At 36.6% G+C, this 22,267-nt stretch overlaps 1 protein-coding gene and 1 long non-coding RNA gene across 4 annotated transcripts in view; both read left to right on the top strand.

Moving 5' to 3' along the window:
- Positions 1-280: 280 nt before the first annotated feature.
- HIKESHI (heat shock protein nuclear import factor hikeshi) overlaps positions 281-22,267 on the top strand; it is a 32,625-nt gene continuing 10,638 nt past the window's right edge. The window contains exons 1-2 of one of the 3 annotated variants that reach the window (XM_032640936.1): positions 281-1,165; positions 2,728-2,965. In XM_032640936.1, coding sequence (XP_032496827.1) covers positions 2,815-2,965 — 151 coding nt within the window. In that variant the 5' untranslated portion in view covers positions 281-1,165; positions 2,728-2,814. Of the gene's footprint in view, positions 1,166-2,727; positions 2,966-16,106; positions 16,243-22,267 lie in introns of those variants that run through there. The other 2 variants (XM_032640934.1, XM_032640935.1) reach the window with 2 other exon arrangements.
- On the top strand, positions 18,511-20,494 carry LOC116758182. Its single transcript, XR_004351156.1, has 2 exons — positions 18,511-18,969; positions 20,181-20,494. It is a non-coding gene; the product is annotated as an uncharacterized LOC116758182 (long non-coding RNA).

The raw sequence follows: 22,267 nt of genomic DNA, 5'->3' as shown, positions 1-22,267 counted from the left end.
GGCTGGTCACTCTGGGCAATTTTATCGCCTACAAAATGCAGATAATAATACCTACCTCCTAGAGTTTTTGTAAGGATCTAGCGAAATGACTGTAAAAGTGCACTGTAAACTCTAAAATGTTAGACAAACGTGAGAAACCTTTCCTCCCGGCTCTGGATTCGTAAATTTGGGCTACGGACTACCAGTCCCAACAGGCAAATCCTCCGCGTTCCCTTCCCGGAAACCCGCGCAGGCCCCTCTGGGACTTGTAGTTTTATACGGGATCTGGCCCGCCTTTCCCGTTTAGTAAGGGCGGTGCGGCGTGAGACCCGGAAGTACTCGTCGCCTGAGAGGCGTTCTGGTTAGGAAGGCGAGGTTAGAGGTCGCGGGTGCAGAAGGCGTTCCTGCCGCTGGCCTAGTCGCTATGTAGCGGAGGGGTAGGCACCCTCCGCCACGTTCTGGAAGGTTCTTGGGCTCGACTAGGGCAGTAGCCCTAGGATTTCTAGTCCCCGGCTTCGGGTCCTTGCCGGCTGAGCGGAGCCGCCGCCGCCATGTTTGGCTGCTTGGTGGCGGGGAGGCTGGTGAGGATGGGGCCGGGTGGTCTCGGGGAGGGGGCAGGATGCCGAGGGCGAGGCCCCGGGAAGGGGAGGGTTCGTCGGTGCGCGGGATGCGGGGAAACCCCCTCACCTCTAGTTGACTGCTGAGAGTGTGAGGGTGGGCAGTGGGACGCTGGGATGTTCGCTCTCCTTTCCCCACAGCTCTTTTCAGAGCAGCAGTCACACCATTAGCTGCCATTTATCGAGTGTGCGTTATCCTAGGCAATGCACGCCTTTTGTCTGTTCCTAGTCATCTCAGCCATCTATGTAGCGCTTATTTGGCACTGCACACTTGACCGTAACTCGTGAGATGGTGGTTCTCATTCTCATTTTGCAGTTGAGGAACTAAAGCTCAGTTGGTAGTATAAATACTCGCCTGAGCTCATAAAGTGAGTTCGAGGTAAATGTGGTGTTTGAATCTAGTCTGTAGCGTCCTGTTTGTCGAAGATGAAGGTACTCGGGCAAAGTATAACTGCTGGGTCCTTTTGGAAGGGCCCTAATAAAAATATGCTTAACGTAATTGGAAATGGGCTGATAGAAACGCCTGCAACTTAAAGCGTGAGCGATATCTGTGATGACCCCAGAAGGAGGTGAGCAGTGAATTTCCTTATTGGTAAAAAGAGATTACCTTCCTTGATGAATTGTTAGGTAAATGAGTTAAGTACCTGGGATTGTTCGAAGAATCTGGAGGGTGAATCTTGCTTGCCTCCGTAGAAGCCACTCAGAAATACATTTCAGACCTGATTCCTTTCACCTAGAATTCTTTCTCTTTATTTTTTTATCCCTCCTTTATTAAATGTTGCAGCCCCTTTGCTGAATTTTTTCATCAATTTTTGATAATGTAGTGTGTACACAGTTCTAAGGAACCACAGAGATAAATTGGAGATGGCTATCCTCAGAAGATTTATTGTCTGTCCCTTGAATGACTGGGAGGCCCCTTTTGGTGATGGTGGTAATTGATAATACTGGTGGAATAACTTTGTATTGCTTCTGCTCCGGATAGGAAGAATGAAAGGACCAGCCTGGGATTGAGTGTGGGACGAATTTCGTTAACGAACAACATTTAAAATGTGTGTGTTTTTCTAAAGAATAGAAAGGCCCTATGGAATCCGTGTTGTCTACTAATTTGGAAGGAATTTAGTTATAGCAGTGCCTGTGTCTATTTACCTAACACCTAACCTACATAATGGATATACAGTAGGGGTTCCTTCATGACAAGATTTTCTTTGACGGTGTTTGACTTTTTAATTCTGGAGTATTTGAACATGTTAACCAAATGAAGGGCAAATAGACCTAGCGATGCCTCAACGTTTAACTACATTATTCTTTGACTAGAAAAATTCACCAAATCTAAAGTTATGGACTCAGTAAGATGTACCCTTTTTCCTAAGGTCGAGGATTAGGGTGTCATAATACAGATTAACAAAATGTCTGGTGCCTTTGACAGAGTTGACATTTAAGAAATATTTATTTTACCTGATGATTATTTCAAGACTTGTAGATACCATGATTTTATGTGCCTTTTAAGATTATGCATGCCAAAAACTGGTAAAATTGAATTTAATACTAATAGGCATTTTGGTTTATATTTATGTTCTTCCTTCCTTTGTTTTATTCTCTGTATTTAAACTGGAGGGTTTAATAATTTGGGGGTTACAAATATTTTTCAGTGAGTAGGCAAAATGACAAATAATGAATCTGCAAATAATGAGGATTGACTGTAATAACTTCTGAACTGCTTACCCATTTTAATTACCCGAGGTTCTTTACCTTCAAACTAGAAGATAAAGCTTTGGTGGCATGGTGTTTTGAACAACCTTTCATTTTTATAACATTCTGAAACTGTAGTGATTTATTTATGTAAGTAAAATCCTTTCAGGGCACTTCTGAAATAATTTAGTTATGTTTTTGAAAGATTACATTCATTAAGTCATTTTAAGGCTAAATGTATATTTTTAGATTTTTCTATTAAAATAAGCACTCTTTTTGGTGTATTTGGTAATTCCATAATTAGAGTATCAGACTGATCCAATGTTATACTTGATATAATGACTATAATTGACTATATTTGGTAACAGAGCTTACAGCAATACTAAAAGGGCTATAGAAACTTACCAAACCATTTCACTAAGGCGAGTTTCTTATATTCTAGGTGCAAACAGCTGCACAGCAAGTGGCAGAGGATAAGTTTGTTTTTGACTTGCCTGATTATGAAAATATCAACCATGTTGTGGTTTTTATGCTGGGAACAGTCCCATTTCCTGAGGGAATGGGAGGATCTGTCTACTTTTCCTATCCTGATTCAAATGGAATGCCAGTATGGCAACTCCTAGGATTTGTCACAAATGGGAAACCAAGTGCCATCTTCAAAATTTCAGGTCTTAAATCTGGTAAGAATAATATATTAAAACAGTTTCATAATTAAACTTTTTTCTTAAATAGCATAACACAGAATGTGGCTTTTTTACTTTTCATTATATTTTTCTGATTGCTGAAGTAATATGTAACATTATTCAAAAAAAAAAAAAAAAATCAGGGACTTCCCTGGCAGTCCAGTAGTTAAGACTCCATGCTTCCACTGCAGAGGGCACAGGTTCCCTCCCTGGTCAGGGAACTAAGATCCTGCATGCTGTGAGCATGGCACGGCCGGAAAAAAAAAAATCAAATGGTACTGACATATTTGAAAAATGGTAAGTGAAGAGACTTTACACTTACACTCCCATCCATCCTCTGCCTCTGGAGAGAACCACTCACTGTGGTTTTCTTTGTATGCTATATACCTTTGTAAAGGGATTTTTCTGAATTAGTGGGTGTTTTAATAAAAATGAGAGGAATCTTCTCATAATTTGTAATATGCACATCAGTGTTTAAATAAACAGATAAACCAAGGAGACTTGTATAGGAAATACAATGAGAGTCCTTTTTTTCTACGAAGATCTTTTGAGCTCTTAGATTTGATTACCCCTTCAGTGTTCTTCTGTTTGTTGTATTGACATTGCAGGTGTTATATCTTACAGGGACAGTCCTTGCTTTGATGCTTGAGGTATTTTGTTTAGAAATTGAGAATGATACTAGGTAGCATTTACTCCCATTGAATATCTGGTTCCTTTGAAAGTCTAGATAAAAGCAGACATGAAAAGTCTTAGATTATAAATATGTGTTCTCCTGGAAATAGTCTGTAAAGTCCAAGGCAAAGTTATATTTAGGTAACATGTTTATATATTTAACAAACATTTTGGTATCTACTATAATGATTAAGTTCTTGCCTGAGATCACTCATATTCTTACAAAGGAAGATAGTTCTATGGACCAATATTTAGAAGGGTGAAAAGTAATTGCGGATGTTTGTACAAAGTGCTGAGAGAGACTAAGTAAGGGACAATTAACTCTTAAGTAGGTTGGGGAAATTTTCTGGGAGATGATATTGGACCTTTTGAGAAGATAAGTAGGAGTTTGTCAGGCCTGTGAGAGGCCTATTGGGCAGTCTTTTCTAGGTAGAGGTAATATGGATATAATGATTAAAGTTTGAAATCGTGGTATGCTCAGAACGGCACAAGGTATGGTGTATAAGATAGGCAGGCACGTATCATGAAAAGCTGAAAAGCTTATGTATCACACTGACTCATTTGAATTTAATAGGCTAGCAATTTTTAACATGCTTAAATCACAGACCTATTTGATAGTGTCATAAAAAGTATGTGTAATATAATATAAACATAATGTAAATACTAAAAAATTTGCATGTACTCTGAAGCCCATCCATGTGTCCCTCCCCATAAAGAACTGTCCCTGTATGTATAGAGGAGCCAGTGAACAATTTCACGTAAGGGAATGATATGATCAAATTTAATTTTTGTCCTGAGGACTGTGAAGAATGAACTGGAGCAGTTCTGGCCAGATGATGAACTGTTAGCTGCTGTTATTTATGTAGTTGGAATTCTACAAGAAGAAATGGGAAAGAGTAATATTTAAAGCTAAAAATTGTTGAGTTTGATGATAAATACTAATCTCTAGATTTAAGAACCGGGACAGATTCTTACAGTCCTTCTCAGTGGGGGTTCCCTGAGTTAATTATCCCTAATCCCTAAGGCAGTGGTTCTTAAAGCCAGAGTCCCTGACCAGCAGCATCAGCATTACCTGGAAACTTGTTAGAAATGCAAATTTGTGGTAGGACCCCAGACCTACTGAATCAGAAAACTTGAATGGAATCCAAGTATTTAAATAGGTTCCCTAGGTGTTTTTGTTGCCTTCTGAAGTTTGAGAATCATTGTCCTAGGGCATCCACCGTATGTAATGAATTAATACTTGTACATATAGCATAGTATTAGTTCTGAATAGTTTTTGGGAGAATTAAGAAAACAGTCATTATCAAATCACTTTTTCTCTTTTCTGTAGCTGCGCCTAAATAGAAAAAATAAGTAGAAAAAAAATGTGGACAATTCAATACACTTTAATGAAGTTAAATATAAAGAGAAAGTAATAAAGACACCAGAGAGGGAAGACAAGTCATTAATAACTGAACAGCAATGAGTCAGTTTAGCATATTTATCAACAGCATGAATAGAGGTCAAAAGTCAATAGATGAGTATCTTCAAAGTGCCAAGGAAAAATAAGATAACCCTCAAAGCTATCATTGTAAAGTGAAGGAGAAATAAATGTGTTTTAATGTGGAGATGTAGAGTTTACTACTAATAGCCCATTACTGAAAGAACTACTGAAGGTAGTTGTACTTTAATAGGAAGGAACTGAATCCCTGAATGTAGAAGGGTATGCCAGATTCAAAGTTAGCAAAGAAATTGGTAAACATATAGACAAATCAGGACAACCTGATTACATAAAACAATACAACAAATAAATGCACAAGAATTAAATACTGTACTGGAAAACAGTGCATATGACAGGAGGGGTAGTGATCTGAGTAAGCTTTCTGAGGTCCTGTGGTTTAGAAAGAGTAATAAAATTGATTCTACTTTCAAGTAATCCTGTTAAAATTTTAAGGAAAACTTAAAAAAAAGAAAGAAAAAGACGGAAAAATACATGGTATGTGAAAAACAAAATGAGATGGTAGAAATAATTTCACATATATCAGTTATCAAAATAAATCTAAACCGACTAAACTTACCAGAGAAAGCATGGAGACTCCAGGATGGGTTTTTGTTTTTTAAAGGCAGCAAACTAATAATTATAGTGATGTTTATCAGTAACATGTCTAACACAAGGAACTCCCCAAAAAGCTGTCATAGGTGTGTTTTAGAAAAATGGGACTAAGGCAAAAGCATTATCAAGGATTAAGAGGTTCATTCACTAGGAATGAAATAATTCACTAGGAAGACTTAAATATTTCTCGGAAAAAGTGAATGTCATGAATTTGTGTGTATATAAAACATAACTTCAAATATATAAAAAAATGACTTTACAATGATAAGTGGACAACCTTACAATCAATATTTTTTTTTTTTTTGCGATATGCGGGCCTCTCACTGTTGTGGCCTCTCCTGTTGCGGAGCACAGGCTCCGGCTGCGCAGGCTCAGCGGCCATGGCTCACGGGCCTAGCCGCTCCGCGGCATGTAGGATCCTCCCGGACCAGGGCACGAACCCGTGTCCTCTGCATCGGCAGGCGGACTCTCAACCACTGCACCACCAGGGAAGCCCACAGTTAATATTTTAATATACCTCTTGATAATTAATACATCAAGTAAATAAAATACTAGTAAAGAAGGAAAATTTGAATAAAGAATTAACAAGCTTGAGCTAATGGACACTGTAGAACCCTGAAACTAATAATTAGATCATACACACTTTTTAAGTACACAGAACATTTATGAAATTTGACCACATGCCAAGTCATGAAGCAAGCTGTAGCAAATGGAAGATTATCAGTATGCAACCCACAATGCAGTGTAATTACAAATCAAAAGATAAAACATTGCCATGTTTAGAAATTCAAAAATATTTTAACTAATGGTTCATAGAAGAAATGACTGTGGAAATTAAACTTCCACAGAAACCAAAGCAAAATAAAACATCACATATCAAACCTTTTGAATGCAGGTAAGGTAGTACTAAAGAGATTAACTCTTAGCCTTAAATGTGTGTATATGAAAAGAGATTGAAATGAGTGGGTTAAGTATTGAACATAGCAATGCAAAGAGAGTAGATGAAAAATGGTAATGCTAAGAATAGAAATTAGTGACAAAGCAAAGAAATGATAGAGGGCCTTAATGAAATAAAAATTTGATTCTTTGAAAAGACTAATAAAATGATGAGCTATTGAAAAGATATATTTAGGAAAAAGAGAAGACAATGTTATTGAAAATGTGAAAATGGAGACATGACTATAACTGTAGTAGAGACTAAGTAAAATTTACAAGAAGTTTTATGCCAATACATTTGAGAACAACAAAGGAACTGATGAAATTGGCTATTTCCTGGAAAAATATACTAAAGAAAACTGACTCAAGTAAATTTAGGGCTTCCCTGGTGGCGCAGTGGTTGAGAGTCCGCCTGCTGATGCAGGGGACACGGGTTCGTGCCACGGTCCGGGAAGATCCCACATGCAGCGGAGCGGCTGGGCCCGTGAGTCATGGCCGCTGAGCCTGCGCGTCCGGAGCCTGTGCTCTGCAACAGGAGAGGCCACAACAGTGAGAGGCCCACGTACCGCAAAAAAAAAAAATTAAAAAAAATAAATTTAAATCATGAATAGATACAATATCAATAAAGAAATTAAAATGAGTAATTAAAAATATACCTCTCCCGATGTGAATGGACCTAGAGTCTGTCATATAGAGTGAGGTAAGCTGGAAAGAGAAAAACAAATATATATTAATGCATATATGTGGAATCTAGAAAAACGGTACAGATGAAACTATTTGTAGGGCAGGAATAGAGATGTAGACGTAGAGAACGGACATGTGGACACAGTGGGGGAAGGGGAGAGTGGGACGAATTGGGAGACTAGGTTTGACATAAATACACTACCATGTGTAAAATAGATAGCTAGTGGGAACCTGCTGTATAGCACAGGGAGCTCAGCGTGTGCTCTGTGATGACCTAGATGGGTGGGATTGGGGGTCTTGGGAGGGAGATCCAAGAGGGAGGGGATATACATATACATATAGCTGATTCACTTCATTGTACAGCAGAAACAAACACAACATTGTAAAGCAGTTTTACTCGAATTAAAAAAAAAAAAAAACCTCTCCCTTTCACATACAACTATTAGACCCAGATGGTTTACAAATTTCCACTATACCTTTATGAAACAGATTGTTCATATCTCATATAAAGTGTCAGAGAATAGGGAAAGAGGCAGAGTTACCCTAAGTTTAGATTTTGAAGCTAATATAACCTTATCAGAAAGGACAAGGACAATATGAAAGAGGAAATTTGGCCTAAGCTAGTTTTATTTATTTTGGATTTTTATATCTTTGTACATATACAAGTTAAAAAGTGAATTTAATAAGATATCTTTATTTTTAAAAACTTCATTATAGAAAATTCAAGATGTACAAAAGCAGACCAAATGGAATATTGAACCCTTCTCTAGTCATCACGCAGCTTCAAAAATGACCAACTCATAACTGAATCACTTTGTTGTACACCTGAACACTTAAAAACAAATAATTTCTTAATATCGGATTGAACATTTAATCAGTGTTCAGATTTCCAGTGGTCTCAGAAGTCTTAATGTTTATATATTTTAAAGTTTTAAAATATTTTCAGTCAGCACCTGCATAGTAAAGTCCCTACATTGCAATTAATTGGTTGATAGATCTCTCAAGTATCTTTTATAAAAATCAAAGATTTAATGTATTCTGTCTGTATTTCCAGTAAATTATCTGGATTTAGAGGTTTGATCAGATTTCATTCGAATGCATTTAAAAAATTTTTTGGCAAGTTTATTATAGGCAATGGTGTGTTCTTTGATCAGGAAGTGTATTTTATATATATGTATACACACACACATATAGTTATCTCTTTGGGAAATTAGCAGCCATTTATATGCAATGCTTAGATTCGCTAATTCAAAATGATAATATTCTAATTGTCATTTATTAGCTGTAAAGAGACATTTGCTATGGGTAGCGTCATTATAAGGCAGGATAAATGCTTGATTGTTAATATATCAGTGTTCAAAAAAATGAGTTGATACTCTAACGTACTCTGGAAGTAATAAGGTTTTTTTTAAAGAATTATATCATTGATGTGTGTGTGTATTTATTTATATTTGACGTGTTCTAACCATTTGTGTATCATCAGAATCCATTGGACCTAATTTTAATTTTTCAGTTTCTCTTTTAGGCAGATATTGGTATTTCATGACTTTTGTTCTTTCTAAAGAAATCCCCCAAATAACAGAGAAAGTTAAGGTTTTTTTTGTGACTAACAATTTTAATAGCTTTATTGAGTTATAATTTACATACAGTAATCTGCATATATTTAAAGTATACAGTTTGGTAAATTTTGGTATATGTATACATCTGTAAAACCATTACCGCAATCAAGATAATGAACATATCCATCATCCCTAAAAGTTTCCTAGTGCTCCTTTGTAATCCCCTCTCCTATCTCTTCCTCCACCCCAGGAAACTACTGATCTGCTTTCTGTCACTATAAAACAGTTTGCATTTTCTAGGGTTTTCTTTAACTCAGCATGATAACTTTTACAGTCATCCATGTTGTAGTATGACTCACTACAATAGTAATTATTTCCTATTTATTGTTGGGTAGTTGTGTGGTATACCACCATTTGTGTATCCATTCACCTGTTGATGGACATTTGGATTGTTTCAGTTTTGGGCTCATAAAAATAAAGCCGCTGTGAACATTTGTGTATAAGTCTGTATGGACATGTGGTTTCATTTCTCTTAGATAAATATTTGAGAGTGGAATGGCTGGTACTTCTGTGTTAAACTATTTAAGAAACTGCCAAACTATTTTGCAACGTGGTGGTTCCATTTTACATTTCAGTCTGCAGTATATGAAAGTTCCACTTCCTCCCTGTCCTTGTCAACACATGGTCAGTTTTACATGTTCTAATAGATGTATAGTGGTATCCCATTAGGTTTTAAATTTGCATTTCCCTAATGACTAATGATACTGAGCATTTTAGTTTTTGAAGTGCTTATTTGCTTTCTCTGTATCTTCCTTGGTGAAGTGTTTATTCACATCTTTTGCCATTTTCTTTAAATTGCGTTTTCTTATTGAGTTTATTTTTTTATTTTATTTTTTTGGCTGCGCTAGGTCTTCGTTGCTGCTCGCGGGCTTTGTCTAGTTGCTGCAAGCCGGGGCTACTCTTCTTTGTGGTGCACAAGCTTCTCATTGCGGTGGCTTCTCATTGTGGAGCACGGGCTCTAGGCCTGCGGGCTCAGTAGTTGCGGCACATGGGCCCTAGAACATGTGGGCTTCAGTAGTTGCAGCACACGGGCTCCAGGGCACACGGGCTTTAGTAGTTGTGGCTTGCAGGTTCTAGAGCACAGGCTCGGTAGTTGTGGCACATGGGCTCAGTTGCTCCACGGTGTGTGGGATCTTCCTGGACCAGGGATCGAACCTGTGTTCCCTGCATTGGTAGGCAGATTCTTAACCACTGTGCCACCAGGGAAGTCCCCGCTTACTGAGTTTTGAGAGTTCTCTATGTATTCTTTTTTTTTTTTTTGCAGTACGTGGGCCTCTCACTGTTGTGGCCTCTTCCGTTGCGGAGCACAGGCTCCGGACATGCAGGCTTAGTGGCCATGGCTCACGGGCCTAGCCGCTCCACAGCATGTGGGATCTTCCCAGACCGGGGCACGAACCTGTGTCCCCTGCATCGGCAGGCGGACTCTCAACCACTGCGCCACCAGGGAAGCCCTCTATGTATTCTTGATACAAGTTATTTATAAGATATGTGATTTGACATGTTTTTCTAGTTTTTGGATTGTCTTTTCTCTTTATGTCTTTTCTCTTTATGTCTTTTATAGAGCATATGTTTTTGTGTGGTTTTTTGTTTTGTTTTTCTGCAGACATCTTGTATATTGATTTGTTCCCTTGCATCTTTTTAAAAATATTTTATTGAAGTATAGTTGATTTACTTAGAGCATGTTTTTAATTTCAGTGAAGTTCAGTTTTTCAGTTTGTTCTTCTCTGGATTATGCTTTTAGTGTTGTGTCTAAGAAATCTTTGCCTAACCCAAGGTTACAAAAGTGTTCTCCTAGATGGTTTTAGTTTTAGATTTTACATTTGTATCTGGGGTCCAATTTGAATGAATTTTCGTATTTAGTGCGAGGTGTGGATTGAAGTTCGAATTTTTTTTTTTTGCAAGTGGATATCAAACTGTTCCAACACCATTTGTTGAAAAGAGAAAGTAATATATAGATGTTTATATGAATATATATTGATTTAAAAATGAAAGAGAAATGGAAATAGATACCGTTATACAGTTTTTTAATCAAATTACTAGTTGGAAAGCATGCTAGAAAATTAAATGGGTACTGGTAGATATTAATAGTAATAAGCAGTATAGGCGGAGGAGCAACTAACTTGGGACAAGAGAGAGAGATTTTTGGTTTGGGTGTGAGGAACCTTTGGAACACGATAGCAATGCCTTAAACATAAAGTGGTGGGTTTTGTTTGTATAGCAATAGGCTAGTAGCCAGCCAACTATTAACCTTTGCATAGTTGGACAGTGCAGGCTTATTTTGTACCCAGACTCATATGCATTGATTAAGGTTAATATTGGCCACCATCTAGTATACCAGGACCCACTGGTTGTTTTTGGAGACATACTAATTAAATTGTCAATTTAATTGTCCTTACCTTACCTTACCTTCTCTTCTCTTTGCTCTAGCTTTGCCAACATTTTGAGTAGGGAAAGGGGTGCAACATCTCTTTTTCATTTATGATCATCACTATATTCTGTGAAGGAGATGCCTTGGAAATAGTGAAAAGTGCTTTCTTCTGTCATTTTTGCACTGCCTTTGGCTGTCTTTTCCCTTTTCTTTGTGACACCCAAAAGGTTGGGGGCAGTGGGCATAACATTCTGAGATCATAAAAACCCAGACATTTCCTTATTGTGTTATCTCATCCAATCTGGAGAAAATTCAGCAATCAAAAATGAGTTAATACAGTTGCTCTAACCAAAACTTTAACAATAATAATTACTCAGTGACATATTTTCTGTGGAGTTAGCTAAAACAGTCCAAAATCCAGTCCCAGAGTGATATGTAATCCATTATGGGAAAATGGATTTATTTCCATTATGAAAAAAGTAATTCTTTTATTCTCCTGCCTTTAAAAAAATAATTTCTCATCATTTCCATTATAACATGGCTTTTGATAGCTTTTATCTATGAAAACAAAATGCAATTTCAAGGCAGTATTTTTAATGAGTAAAGCACAATGCTTTATTAAAGGAAAAACAGCTTAAAATATTTAGAGACTTATTGATTATCAACATTAAACAAATGATAAAATGCTGTTAAAATGTTTTGGGTGGTTCTTTCCTAGTGTGTTTGGACAATGCGCTTTTCGGATGTTTAAAGTATTAGAATTCTTAATTTATATAGAGAAGATTAGACTTTTTATTCATATTAGGGAATTTTGTATTATTGAAATATAAGAATAGGTGGACTTGTAATGGATTTATATTTTTGAACCTTTGAGATGCCCTTTATAAGTTTTATTACATTGAGCAAACCTAGGTAACTAGCACATCAGGGTGGAAGAGAGACTTGCTGAAGTAACTTTAGGCAGTTGTGATTGAACTGAGAATTTATTAAGTAAGAAATCTAGAAGAAATTTATGGGAGTAGGGAGGGTAGACGGTTAGTTGAAGTGAAGCAAATTTCATGTTAAACTTTGGCAGTGTTTGGTTTTCTGCTGGTTCGTGAACAGATTTCTTAATTTTGCGCAGAAAGGTTTTGGTCAGAGAGGGTCAGGACTGCTCTCTTGAGAGAATTGCAGTTGGTAGGACATCTTAAAACAAGTTACTGTGAGTTTTATTTTGTTTGAGAGAAGATTCTTTGTAGCTCTTGGGTTTTGAAAAGGAGTTATACGATGAATATACTTTTCGGCTGATGATGGAACAATCTGGGGTGATGGTTGAGAATTAGGATGGGACTAAACTTGAAAATATAGAAGGGAGGGTTTGATGTTAAGAAACAAGAAGAAACTTCCCTTCTTCCTTCCTCCCTCCGTGGGATCTAGAAATCCTAAAAAAAGTAAATAAATAAAAGGCACAAGCTTAGATACAGTTTGGTGGTTAGAGACTTGGGGAAGTTTAAATGAGTCTCTTGCAATTTTTATCTTTAGATGCTGTGCTTGCTGTTTAGTGTGGAAGAGACATTTAATCAAAAACTTAGTAAAAATCATGAAATACTGGGAGTATTATATAAAGAGATTCTTTGCTTTACAGAAATTGTATGCAAACTCAAATTAGCACATAAAAGGGAATATTAACAAAATTAAAATTTGTTTGTATGGAACTTATATTTTAAAAAGTGGGTAACTATGTCTTTTGCTATATCATGATTTTTAAGTTGTCTGTTTACATTGTGAATGCTTGGGAAATATACTAGAAATTACATTTCCATTAAACAAGTTACAGAAGAAAAAAGTACTTGCTTATGTAAAGACTTTGTTGTATATCAACTTCATTCTTAGCACATATATTTCAAATTGATGATTACTTTCATTTAGGGTCTCTGTATCTGTGTATGAATATTAAGATCACTCCAAGACAGTATTCAAAGGAAGCAGGTTACTGAGCTGAGATAATTGAAAGTGGCTCTATAGAAGATTAGACTGGAGCATGAACCTGAAGTATGAATAGGTTTGGATGGGATGGAAGTGGGAGGATGGGAATTGCATTTGGAAATCATCAGTCATGAAAGTAGTAGTATACACTGCACCTTCAAGTGACAGTGAGGAGGAGACTTTTTTTTTTTTTTTAAATATTTATTTATTTATTATTTATTGTTGGCTGCTTTGGGTCTTCATTATTGTGCGCGGGCTTTCTCTAGTTGCGGCGAGTGGGGGCCACTCTTCATTGCAGTGCACAGGCTTCTCATTACGGTGGCTTCTCTTTGTTGCAGAGCAGGGGCTCTAGGCGTGCAGGCTCAGTAGTTGTGGCACACGGGCCTAGTTGCTCCGCGGCATGTGGGATCTTCCTGGACCAGGGCTCGAACCCATGTGCCCTGCACTGGCAGGCGGATTCTCAACCACTGCGCCACCAGGGAAGTCCCGAGGAGGAGACTTTTAAAGGTAGCTTGATAGACTTCTATTTGGGACATGTGGGGCAAGGGGTAAGGTTTAAAGGTAAAGTGGAGCTGTTGTGTGCTGGTTATGCTATAGGGGGTTTACTTTTTTTCTGGTAGGCATGTGTTTGAGCAAGAGAATGATATTTTAAAAAATGATGTTTTAGTAAAATCATTGTCTAGGATGGGTTGGAGAATCTTGTTGAGATTAGAGCCAGAGCAGACAATTAGGAAGATTTTATAATGTTTGAAGGATGAAGGAAAGGGTAACATTGAATATCTGCTCATGCAATGCATTGTACTAGGCTTTCATGTGTATTATCTATTTAATCTTTATTATTAGCTTCTGGTTTTCAAGAGACTGGATTTCAGAGAAATTAAATACTTTGCTAGCATTTGGTGTTGTCATACAATTGATTTTTGTATATTGACTTTGTATCCTGGAGGATGAAGGAAAGGGTAACACACTGAATATCTTGCTAAACCCCCTTATTAATAGTTCTAGTTGCATCCTAGAATTTTCTATATAGATGATCATAACATCTATGAAAAAGACTTTCATAGATTGGAAAGACTCTCTTTCCAATTTTTTGCCAAATTTTATGTCTTTTATTTCTTTTTATTGCCTTATTGCACTGCCCAGACCTTTGAGCATCATGTTGGATAGAAGTAGTAAGGGTGCAGTGAGGCAAGAAAAAGAAAAGAAACATAACAGTTGTTCTCTCTTCCTCTGTTTTATGAGTGTCTAAGATTGAAAATGAATTGCCTTTCATCAATATGAAATACCCCTTATTATGGTAATGCTTCTGTCTTGAAGTCTACTTTGTCTAAAATTTATGTAGCTTCTCCAGGGTTCTTTCTCTCCAGTGTTCACATGCTATATTTTTCCTGTATTTTTACTTTGAGATAAATCTATGTATCTCTTGTAAACAGTGTATAGTTAGGTGCTGCCTTTTTTTTGGACCTCTGTCTTTGCCTTTTAAATGAGGTGGTTAGACCATTAATATTCAGTGTTACTGATATGGTTAGGTTTAAGTTTTTATCTTGGGTTTTTTTTTCCACCTTCTTTTGGATCGAGTATTTTTAAAATCCATATTTCTTCTATTGGGTTTTTACTTTTACCTTTGCATTTTTTTTAGTGGTTCCTCTATGGATTATTATATGAATCGTTAACTTTTTACACTGTACCATGAATTAATATTAACAAAATAAACATCTGTATTTGACAACTATGAACCTGGATTTGGTCATTTTTATAGCGTGTCATCTCCACTTTTCCTTGCTATGTCAGCCCACTTAGTGAAATTCTGAATATAACAATGAAAACTTTAGGGCAAAAATCACATTTTGGTAATTTATTTTGAATTAAAAATATTTATCTCCATTCTCATCATCTTCATACTGAAGTTAAACATTGCATCTCTTAGTAGCATGTGGGAGAATCAGATATGTGTAATAGGAAGCCAAAAGATCTGTTATAAATACTCTACATTTTTTCCCCAAAGTTCAGAATTTTCACATCCTTCAGAGTTGAATAGCAGAGGCAAAAGGATTATTTGCTCACCTTTGCTTTGTCTTAATCTCATCCAGAGAAACATTTCATGGTTTGTACTGGGAATTTTCTCAGTGGACTGCATCTTTCATTTTCTTAATGAAGTCTTTTGGGAGATAGGCTGCTTTTTTGATGTATGTCCATTTTTGATGTATGTCCATCTCGTTAACACAAAAGGTATCTGTAATTAGAATTAGAAACTCATTTTCCACATAATTTTAGTATTTCTTTCTAGTTCTATGATATTAAGTATTATCAGGTCTCACAGTACTTTTTGAATTTTTTTCACAGTAATTTTGGAAAGTTTTTCTTAAAATGTCTTACCTGAGTTCTGAAGTTGATATCCAGCCTTAGTAGCATTATTAAACTGTAAGATGCACAAAAAAACTCAGCATTCATATAGTAGGTCAGCTGAGTGCTGGTGTTGACTTATAACTTAAACATCTGTTAAAACCTGTTATATATGAATAATGAGATGCCAGGTAATGTGAACATGAGCACACTATCTTTTAAATTAAGGTTTAAATTTTTAATTCTGAACTTGGAAGGTGGAAGCAGTTTCTTTTACCAAAAATATGTAACTGAAAGAATTTATATTATTCATATTTATACATGTTTATATGCATATGTCTGTCAAAGGTAATTATTTGTAGAGTTCATATCCTATTTGAAGAGTTTGTTTAAGCCACATCCACATATTCTTTCATACACATACTTAAGTTCAACTTAAAACCTTCCTTTTCTCTGTAGGTTAACTATTTTAAAGTGTTTCAAGATACAATGAGGAAATGGCTCAATGCCTCAGTCAGGGAGAATTCCAGTGACATCTACAGTGGAGAATTATGTGGAGAATGGGCAACGGAAGAGGCCAAGATTGGAAGAGCAGGTGGGGGAGTAGGACATTAGGTCAGATATAATAAAAACACTTATGTGGAACTTAAATACTTTTTTGTGTGTCTTTAGCACTTTAGTATGTGATTGTACTTAGTAGAAGAAAAAGAAATAGTTGATTAAATTTCCTGTGCTATAAAGAGGGATTATATATTTATATGAATAAAATAGAGTAATGAATGCAGTAGAGCTTTGTAGAATACTCTTGTTATGAGAAAAGGCTGATACTTTGTGTTTTAGGCACCTGAACTATGCACCTTATGGTGGGGTTTTACCTTTTTTTTTGTTTTTTGTTTTTTATTTTTTTGGCCAGGGCCCTACTGTGAGGTAGTGTTAGTTTGGAATGAAATTCTAAAAGTATCACTTCTGATACTTAAAAAAATTTTTGCATTAGGGAATGAGAGCAACTTTATTTTGAAATAATTTTAAAATTAGAGAAAAATTACAAGAATAGTGTAAAGAATTTTTTATATTCTCCCATATTCATTAATTTCGTTACTCTTTATCATTCTCTGGATATTTTTTTTTTCCTGAAACTTTTGAGAATAAGTTGTAGATATCATACCCCCTTACTCCTAAATACATCAGCATACATTTCCTAGAACAAGGATATTCTTTTATAATCACAGTATAATGATCAAATTCAACAAATTTAACATTAATACAATACCTTGTCTGATATACATTCTACATTAAAGTTTTGCCAGTTTTCCCAATAATGCCTTTTATAGCAGTTTCCTGCTCCCTCCATCTAGGATCCAGTCAGTATTGTATGTTGCATTTAATTGTCACACTTCTTTAGTCTTTAATCTGACACATTGCTCAGCCTTTCTTTGTCTTTCATGGCAGTGACATTAAAAATATCTATGAAAAGAAGGCTTAGCACCAAAAAGGAATTTTTAAGAAATGTTAAAATTAGAGTTTGTCATAAATCATCACTTAACTTTCTTCTTTATAGTTCTGCTCTTTTCTTTTTGGGTTTGCTGCCATATTTTAATGTCATTGCTTTGGCTTCTACACATGACATATACAGTCTCTCATTTCATCTAGCTCAGTTGCCAAGAAGAAACTTTTAAACTTATTCTAGTTTTCATTTTAAGATTGGGTTGAGCTTGTCAAGGGGATTAGAAAGGACAAAACAACACCTCAAGATACTACGATTAGTCTTTTTGCATGCGGTGGAACTAGAGCCAGAATGGGAACCTTTTACTTCCTGATGTTTCTTGATTTCCTTTCTTGAATGGCTTATTGTGAAGTAAGTAATGAATAAAAAGCAGTTAAGAGTTCATACTACAGAATTTGGTGTAAACAGGTAGGATAATGGATGGGAATGAGCATCAACCTTGGAGTTTGCTAGACCCGTTTGAATCCCAGTGGTACTCATGACTAGCTGGGTAGTCTTGACCAAGTTCTTTAAGCCTTAGAAGAGAATCCAGGTAAAACGGGGATAATAATACCTACAGTGCATGTGTTTTACGGAGCATTAGAGATAATGCAAAATGCATAATAGTGCCTGGCACGTAGTTGGTGCTCAAGGAATGGTTATTACGTTTTTATAAAATCATAGAAAGACAGCTGTACGAGGGATCTTAAAAATCACCCGGATAATGAAATCTATTCAGAAAGGTTAAGTAATTGTTACTGACTTATTAGAGTGTAAGCTCCTTGAGAGTACGGACTGTTTATGTATCTTTTACCTTGTGTTCTTTAGAGTGTATAGAGCACAGTGATGGACTTTAGATACTCGGTAAATATTGATAGTTTAAATACATTTCAGACAAACAAATTCTAGACATATTACAATGTCAGGTAAGTTATTTTTGTCTGGTTTAAAGTACTTATTATTGATAGACCTTTGGAAGTCACATAGCTCTTAGAATATGCATGAGTAAAAAATGTAATTTCAGGCTTGTCAGGCTATCAATAGAAATAAAGCAGCGGTTTTAAGGATATATATACATATATATGATTTCTAAATATATTCAATACTAAGAGGATTTTCAGCAGACATAATTAAGTTGTTTTTCTGTAGCTTTTTTTTTTTTTTTTTTTTTTTTTTTTTTATGCGTTACGCGGGCCTCTCACTGTTGTGGCCTCTCCCGTTGCGGAGGACAGGCTCCGGACGCGCAGGCCCAGCGGCCATGGCTCACGGGCCCAGCCGCTCCGCGGCATGTGGGATCCTCCCAGACCGGGGCACGAACCCGCGTCCCCTGCATCGGCAGGCGGACTCTCAACCACTGCGCCACCAGGGAAGCCCTTCTGTAGCTTTTTAGCATATGTCATGTTCAAATGCCACTTCATAGTGAATTGCTTATTTTTGGCATAACAGTTTTCTTTAGTCTTCATCCCTGCTGCTGTGCACACCAAAAGTATCTTAACCAGTGGACTCACTTTTAGTTTTTTGGTTTCTTTTGGGGGGCTTAGAAAGATTGATATTTCATGAGTTTTATTCTTCTGTAGAGGTCTTCCAGAGAAAACATTTACTTATATATTTTTTAAACTCATTCTATCTTGCAGTTACCATATGGGTCCACTGGACCATTTTATAAATTTAATGTGCATTTGAGGATATTAGTGATCTTATTTTGTCTATATCTTGAAACATTTTGCTGTTTCATCCAAGGAATTATTTCATCGTTTCTCATTAATTCTCAACTATGGAAGAAAAGAAAGGCTGAAACAATAAGAAAAAGGAAAAATGATGGAATTACTTGAAGCAGAGGTTGGCAAACATTTTTGTAAAGCTTAAGATAGTAAATATTCTAGGCTTTGTATACTACATATGGTCTCTGTGACATATTCTTCTTTAAACAACCTTAAAAATGTGAAAACTGTTGTATGACCTATCCTAGGTCATACAAAAACAGGTTATGGGCCAGATTTAGCATGTGCACCTTAGTTTGCTATTGCCTTATCCTATGGTTTTCATATTGCATTGTCCAAAGGATTATGTCATGTTTCAAGAAGTATAAAAGGAGACTGGAGACACCATCTTCATTGTCTGCTTTTTGCTTTTATTGGACAGAATTAGGAATTAATAATTTTTCATATTTTGTTCATGATGGCAAAGAGAAGAAAATTGACAGGGGAACAAGTTTCACAATTTTGTGTGAATCAGAAAATGAATACAGGGACTTCCCTGGTGGCACAGTGGTTAAGAATCTGCCTGCCAATTCAGGGGACACGGGTTGGAGCCCTGGTCCGGGAAGATCCCACATGCATGCAGAGCAACTAAGCCCGTGGGCCACAACTACTGCGCCTGCGCTCTAGAGCCTGCGAGCCACAACTACTGAGCCCGTGTGCCACAAGTACTGAAGCCTGCGTGCCTAGAGCCCATGCTCTGCAACAAGAGAAGCCACTGCAGTGAGAAACCTGCACACCACAACGAAGAGTAGTACCCACTTTCCGCAACTAGAGAAAGCCCGTGCACGGCAACGAAGACCCAACACAGCCAAAAATAAATAAATAAATTTATTAAAGAAAATGAATACAATGAGGCAGATAGCAGCATTCTACAATCATGATGGTGGTGAAGTTGATCATATAAGCAAAATCTCAAGATTGAATCTTCAGATGATGGTCTCTTAGGTGAATTTTCTCAAATAAAAAAATGGATGATTGAACAGTATATTTCTAAGGGCCAAAAGAAAGTATGGTATTCTTATCCATTTAGTCATCCAGCAAGGAGGAATTAATCACGTAGTATTTTGTGACAAAATCTTGGACATGTGGTAAAAGGATGTGTGCTGGTATTCTTTCATCTCTTACGTTTGGTCTCCAAATTTGGATACAGTTTGTAAGTGGATATTGCTGAAAGTGGGTGTGTATACAAAGGTGATGAGAAGATAATGTAGAAATGAATGAAACTAATTGGATTGATTATTCTAAATAATGTTTATAAGTCTAAAAATGACAATGTTTTGCAAATTACAGATCAAAGAAGATGCCCATTCTTTCTTCAATAAATTATGAGCCATTAAAAGTTTCAAAATTTCAAGGTTTCAAGTATTGCACTTTGACAATGCAACTGCCAGAAGAAAGACCAGAAGTGATGATAAGCTCGAATCTATTAGAGATCCACATTTATTAGTGACACTTGAGGAACAGTTGTATTCAGAGAACGTGGCCCATTTTGGCTATTTATAACTTAAAAACCAGGCAAATGTGGGAAATCTGGAATGGATGTTTGAGTTTGCTGTACTTTAGTACTTACTAAAATTCTAATAAAGTTTTTTAATATCTCTTCATTCTTTTGAACATTTTTTGTGAAATGAAGTGTATATAGTTTTAAAAAGAGTCACACCCAGATAGTAAATGATGATGACTGCTTTTCCTTGTATACTGACAGTAAAGCACTAGTTTCCTATAGGATTTTCTCCTCTGAGTTGTGTTAGGCTAGTGAAGAGGGATACTTTGAGAAACAACCTTAAAAGATTTGCTGCTTCTTTTACTATTGGAATGTTACTGAGAACTTTTTGTAATGTATGTTTTTTTTTAAAGACCAGGTCAGATGTTTTACTTTCCCTGCTCTTTTTGTTTTTTAATTTTTTGGTTATAAGACTCAGTGTAACTGATCATGTTTTTCTTTTTACTTTGGCTGTCAAGAATTCATATCCAAAATTAGACACTCACTTTAAGTTTGTACATTATGTTCCAGTGTTTCTTTCCAATATTTTATGGTTTGCAAACAAGAACCTTTGTACTTGGAAGGTACCAATTACTGTGTCAAGCCCGTTTTGAGAATAAGATTGACTAAAGGAATGGTTTAACTGCACAGTGGATTTCTTTGAAAATATAGATTAAAGATTACTGAAGACTGAGGGTTTTTTTGTTTTTCCCATCTTAAGTTGTCTTAGTCCCAGAGAGCTTTAAAATGAAAGAGTCAGAATATTTCCTTAGCCCCAGTTTTTTACAACAGATCTTAGAGAGTTTTCCTTAGGGCTTCACTTATTTGCCAAGAGCTTGTATGTGATAAAGGATGGAGGTTAGAGATGACAGGGCTTTCTGCTTGGGCCGATTACTCTCTGGGTAGTTACAACTAAGGCAGTAGTAGGTTGTATTGACACTACTTTCCTTGATTGAGATCATTGGAGCCTGTTATACAGGCAAATAGCAGTACATTTTCTGGACTTAGCATAATTCTAGGCTTAAAACAATTGAAAGGATGGAGTAAGGAACTCCAGAAGTTCATCCCTCCATAAAAGCAACAACAGCAAAAACTGGCAAAAACTCTCAGAATCAACTTTTTCAGGACTCTGGAAACTAACCAAAGGCTTGTCACAACCAGAGGGACATTTAATCAAGAAAAAACACTGAATCTCTGTAAGAACGGTGAGCTTTGTGGTAGTTAATCTACCCTGCTCCCAACCCTTGTTCCTCAGCTCAGTGGTAGCCTTGAAAATAACAGACCATGTTCTTGGTACTGGTACTGATACCAGAGGGAGTAGAATGGACCTTATTCACAATTAATTGTAATTAACTTGTTTTGTTCTGTGGTTCCCTGGAAGACTGATTTAAAAGGCTCACCTTTATCTTTTTTAACTTGGAACTCTTCCACTGCTAAAATGACTTTCTGCATATGTTTGTCAAAAATGTTTACAGGTAAATGTATTAGTCACTGCTGCCTGAGGCAGTGACAACAGTTGGGGCAAATAACAGACTAACCAAAAAGCTTGGAAGGAAAGGCTGGGAATAAGATACTTTGGGGAACAAGGGTTTTGAAATTCTCCTGGAGATTCCTGGGAATCTAAAAGACCACATCGGTGTCCAGGGCTGTGCACATGCTTGGGAAAGACCTAAGAAGGTCCTAAGCTCTTCCTGCTGGCTGACCTTGAAGGCATGAGTATTTTTTAAAATAAATTTATTTATTTATTTATTTATGGCTGCGTTGGGTCTTTGTTGCTGTGCAGGGGCTTTCTCTAGTTGTGGTGAGCGGGGGCTACTCCTTGTAGTGGTGCGCGGGCTTCTCATTGCAGTGGCTTCTCTTGTTGCAGAGCACAGGCTCTAGGCGTGCAGCCTTC

The sequence above is a fragment of the Phocoena sinus genome, chromosome 8 (genome assembly GCF_008692025.1).
Source record: "Phocoena sinus isolate mPhoSin1 chromosome 8, mPhoSin1.pri, whole genome shotgun sequence".
Classification (NCBI taxonomy): Eukaryota; Metazoa; Chordata; class Mammalia; order Artiodactyla; family Phocoenidae; genus Phocoena; species Phocoena sinus.
The sequence above is the reverse complement of the archived record's forward strand: the minus strand, read 5'-3'. Positions and strand labels throughout refer to the sequence as shown.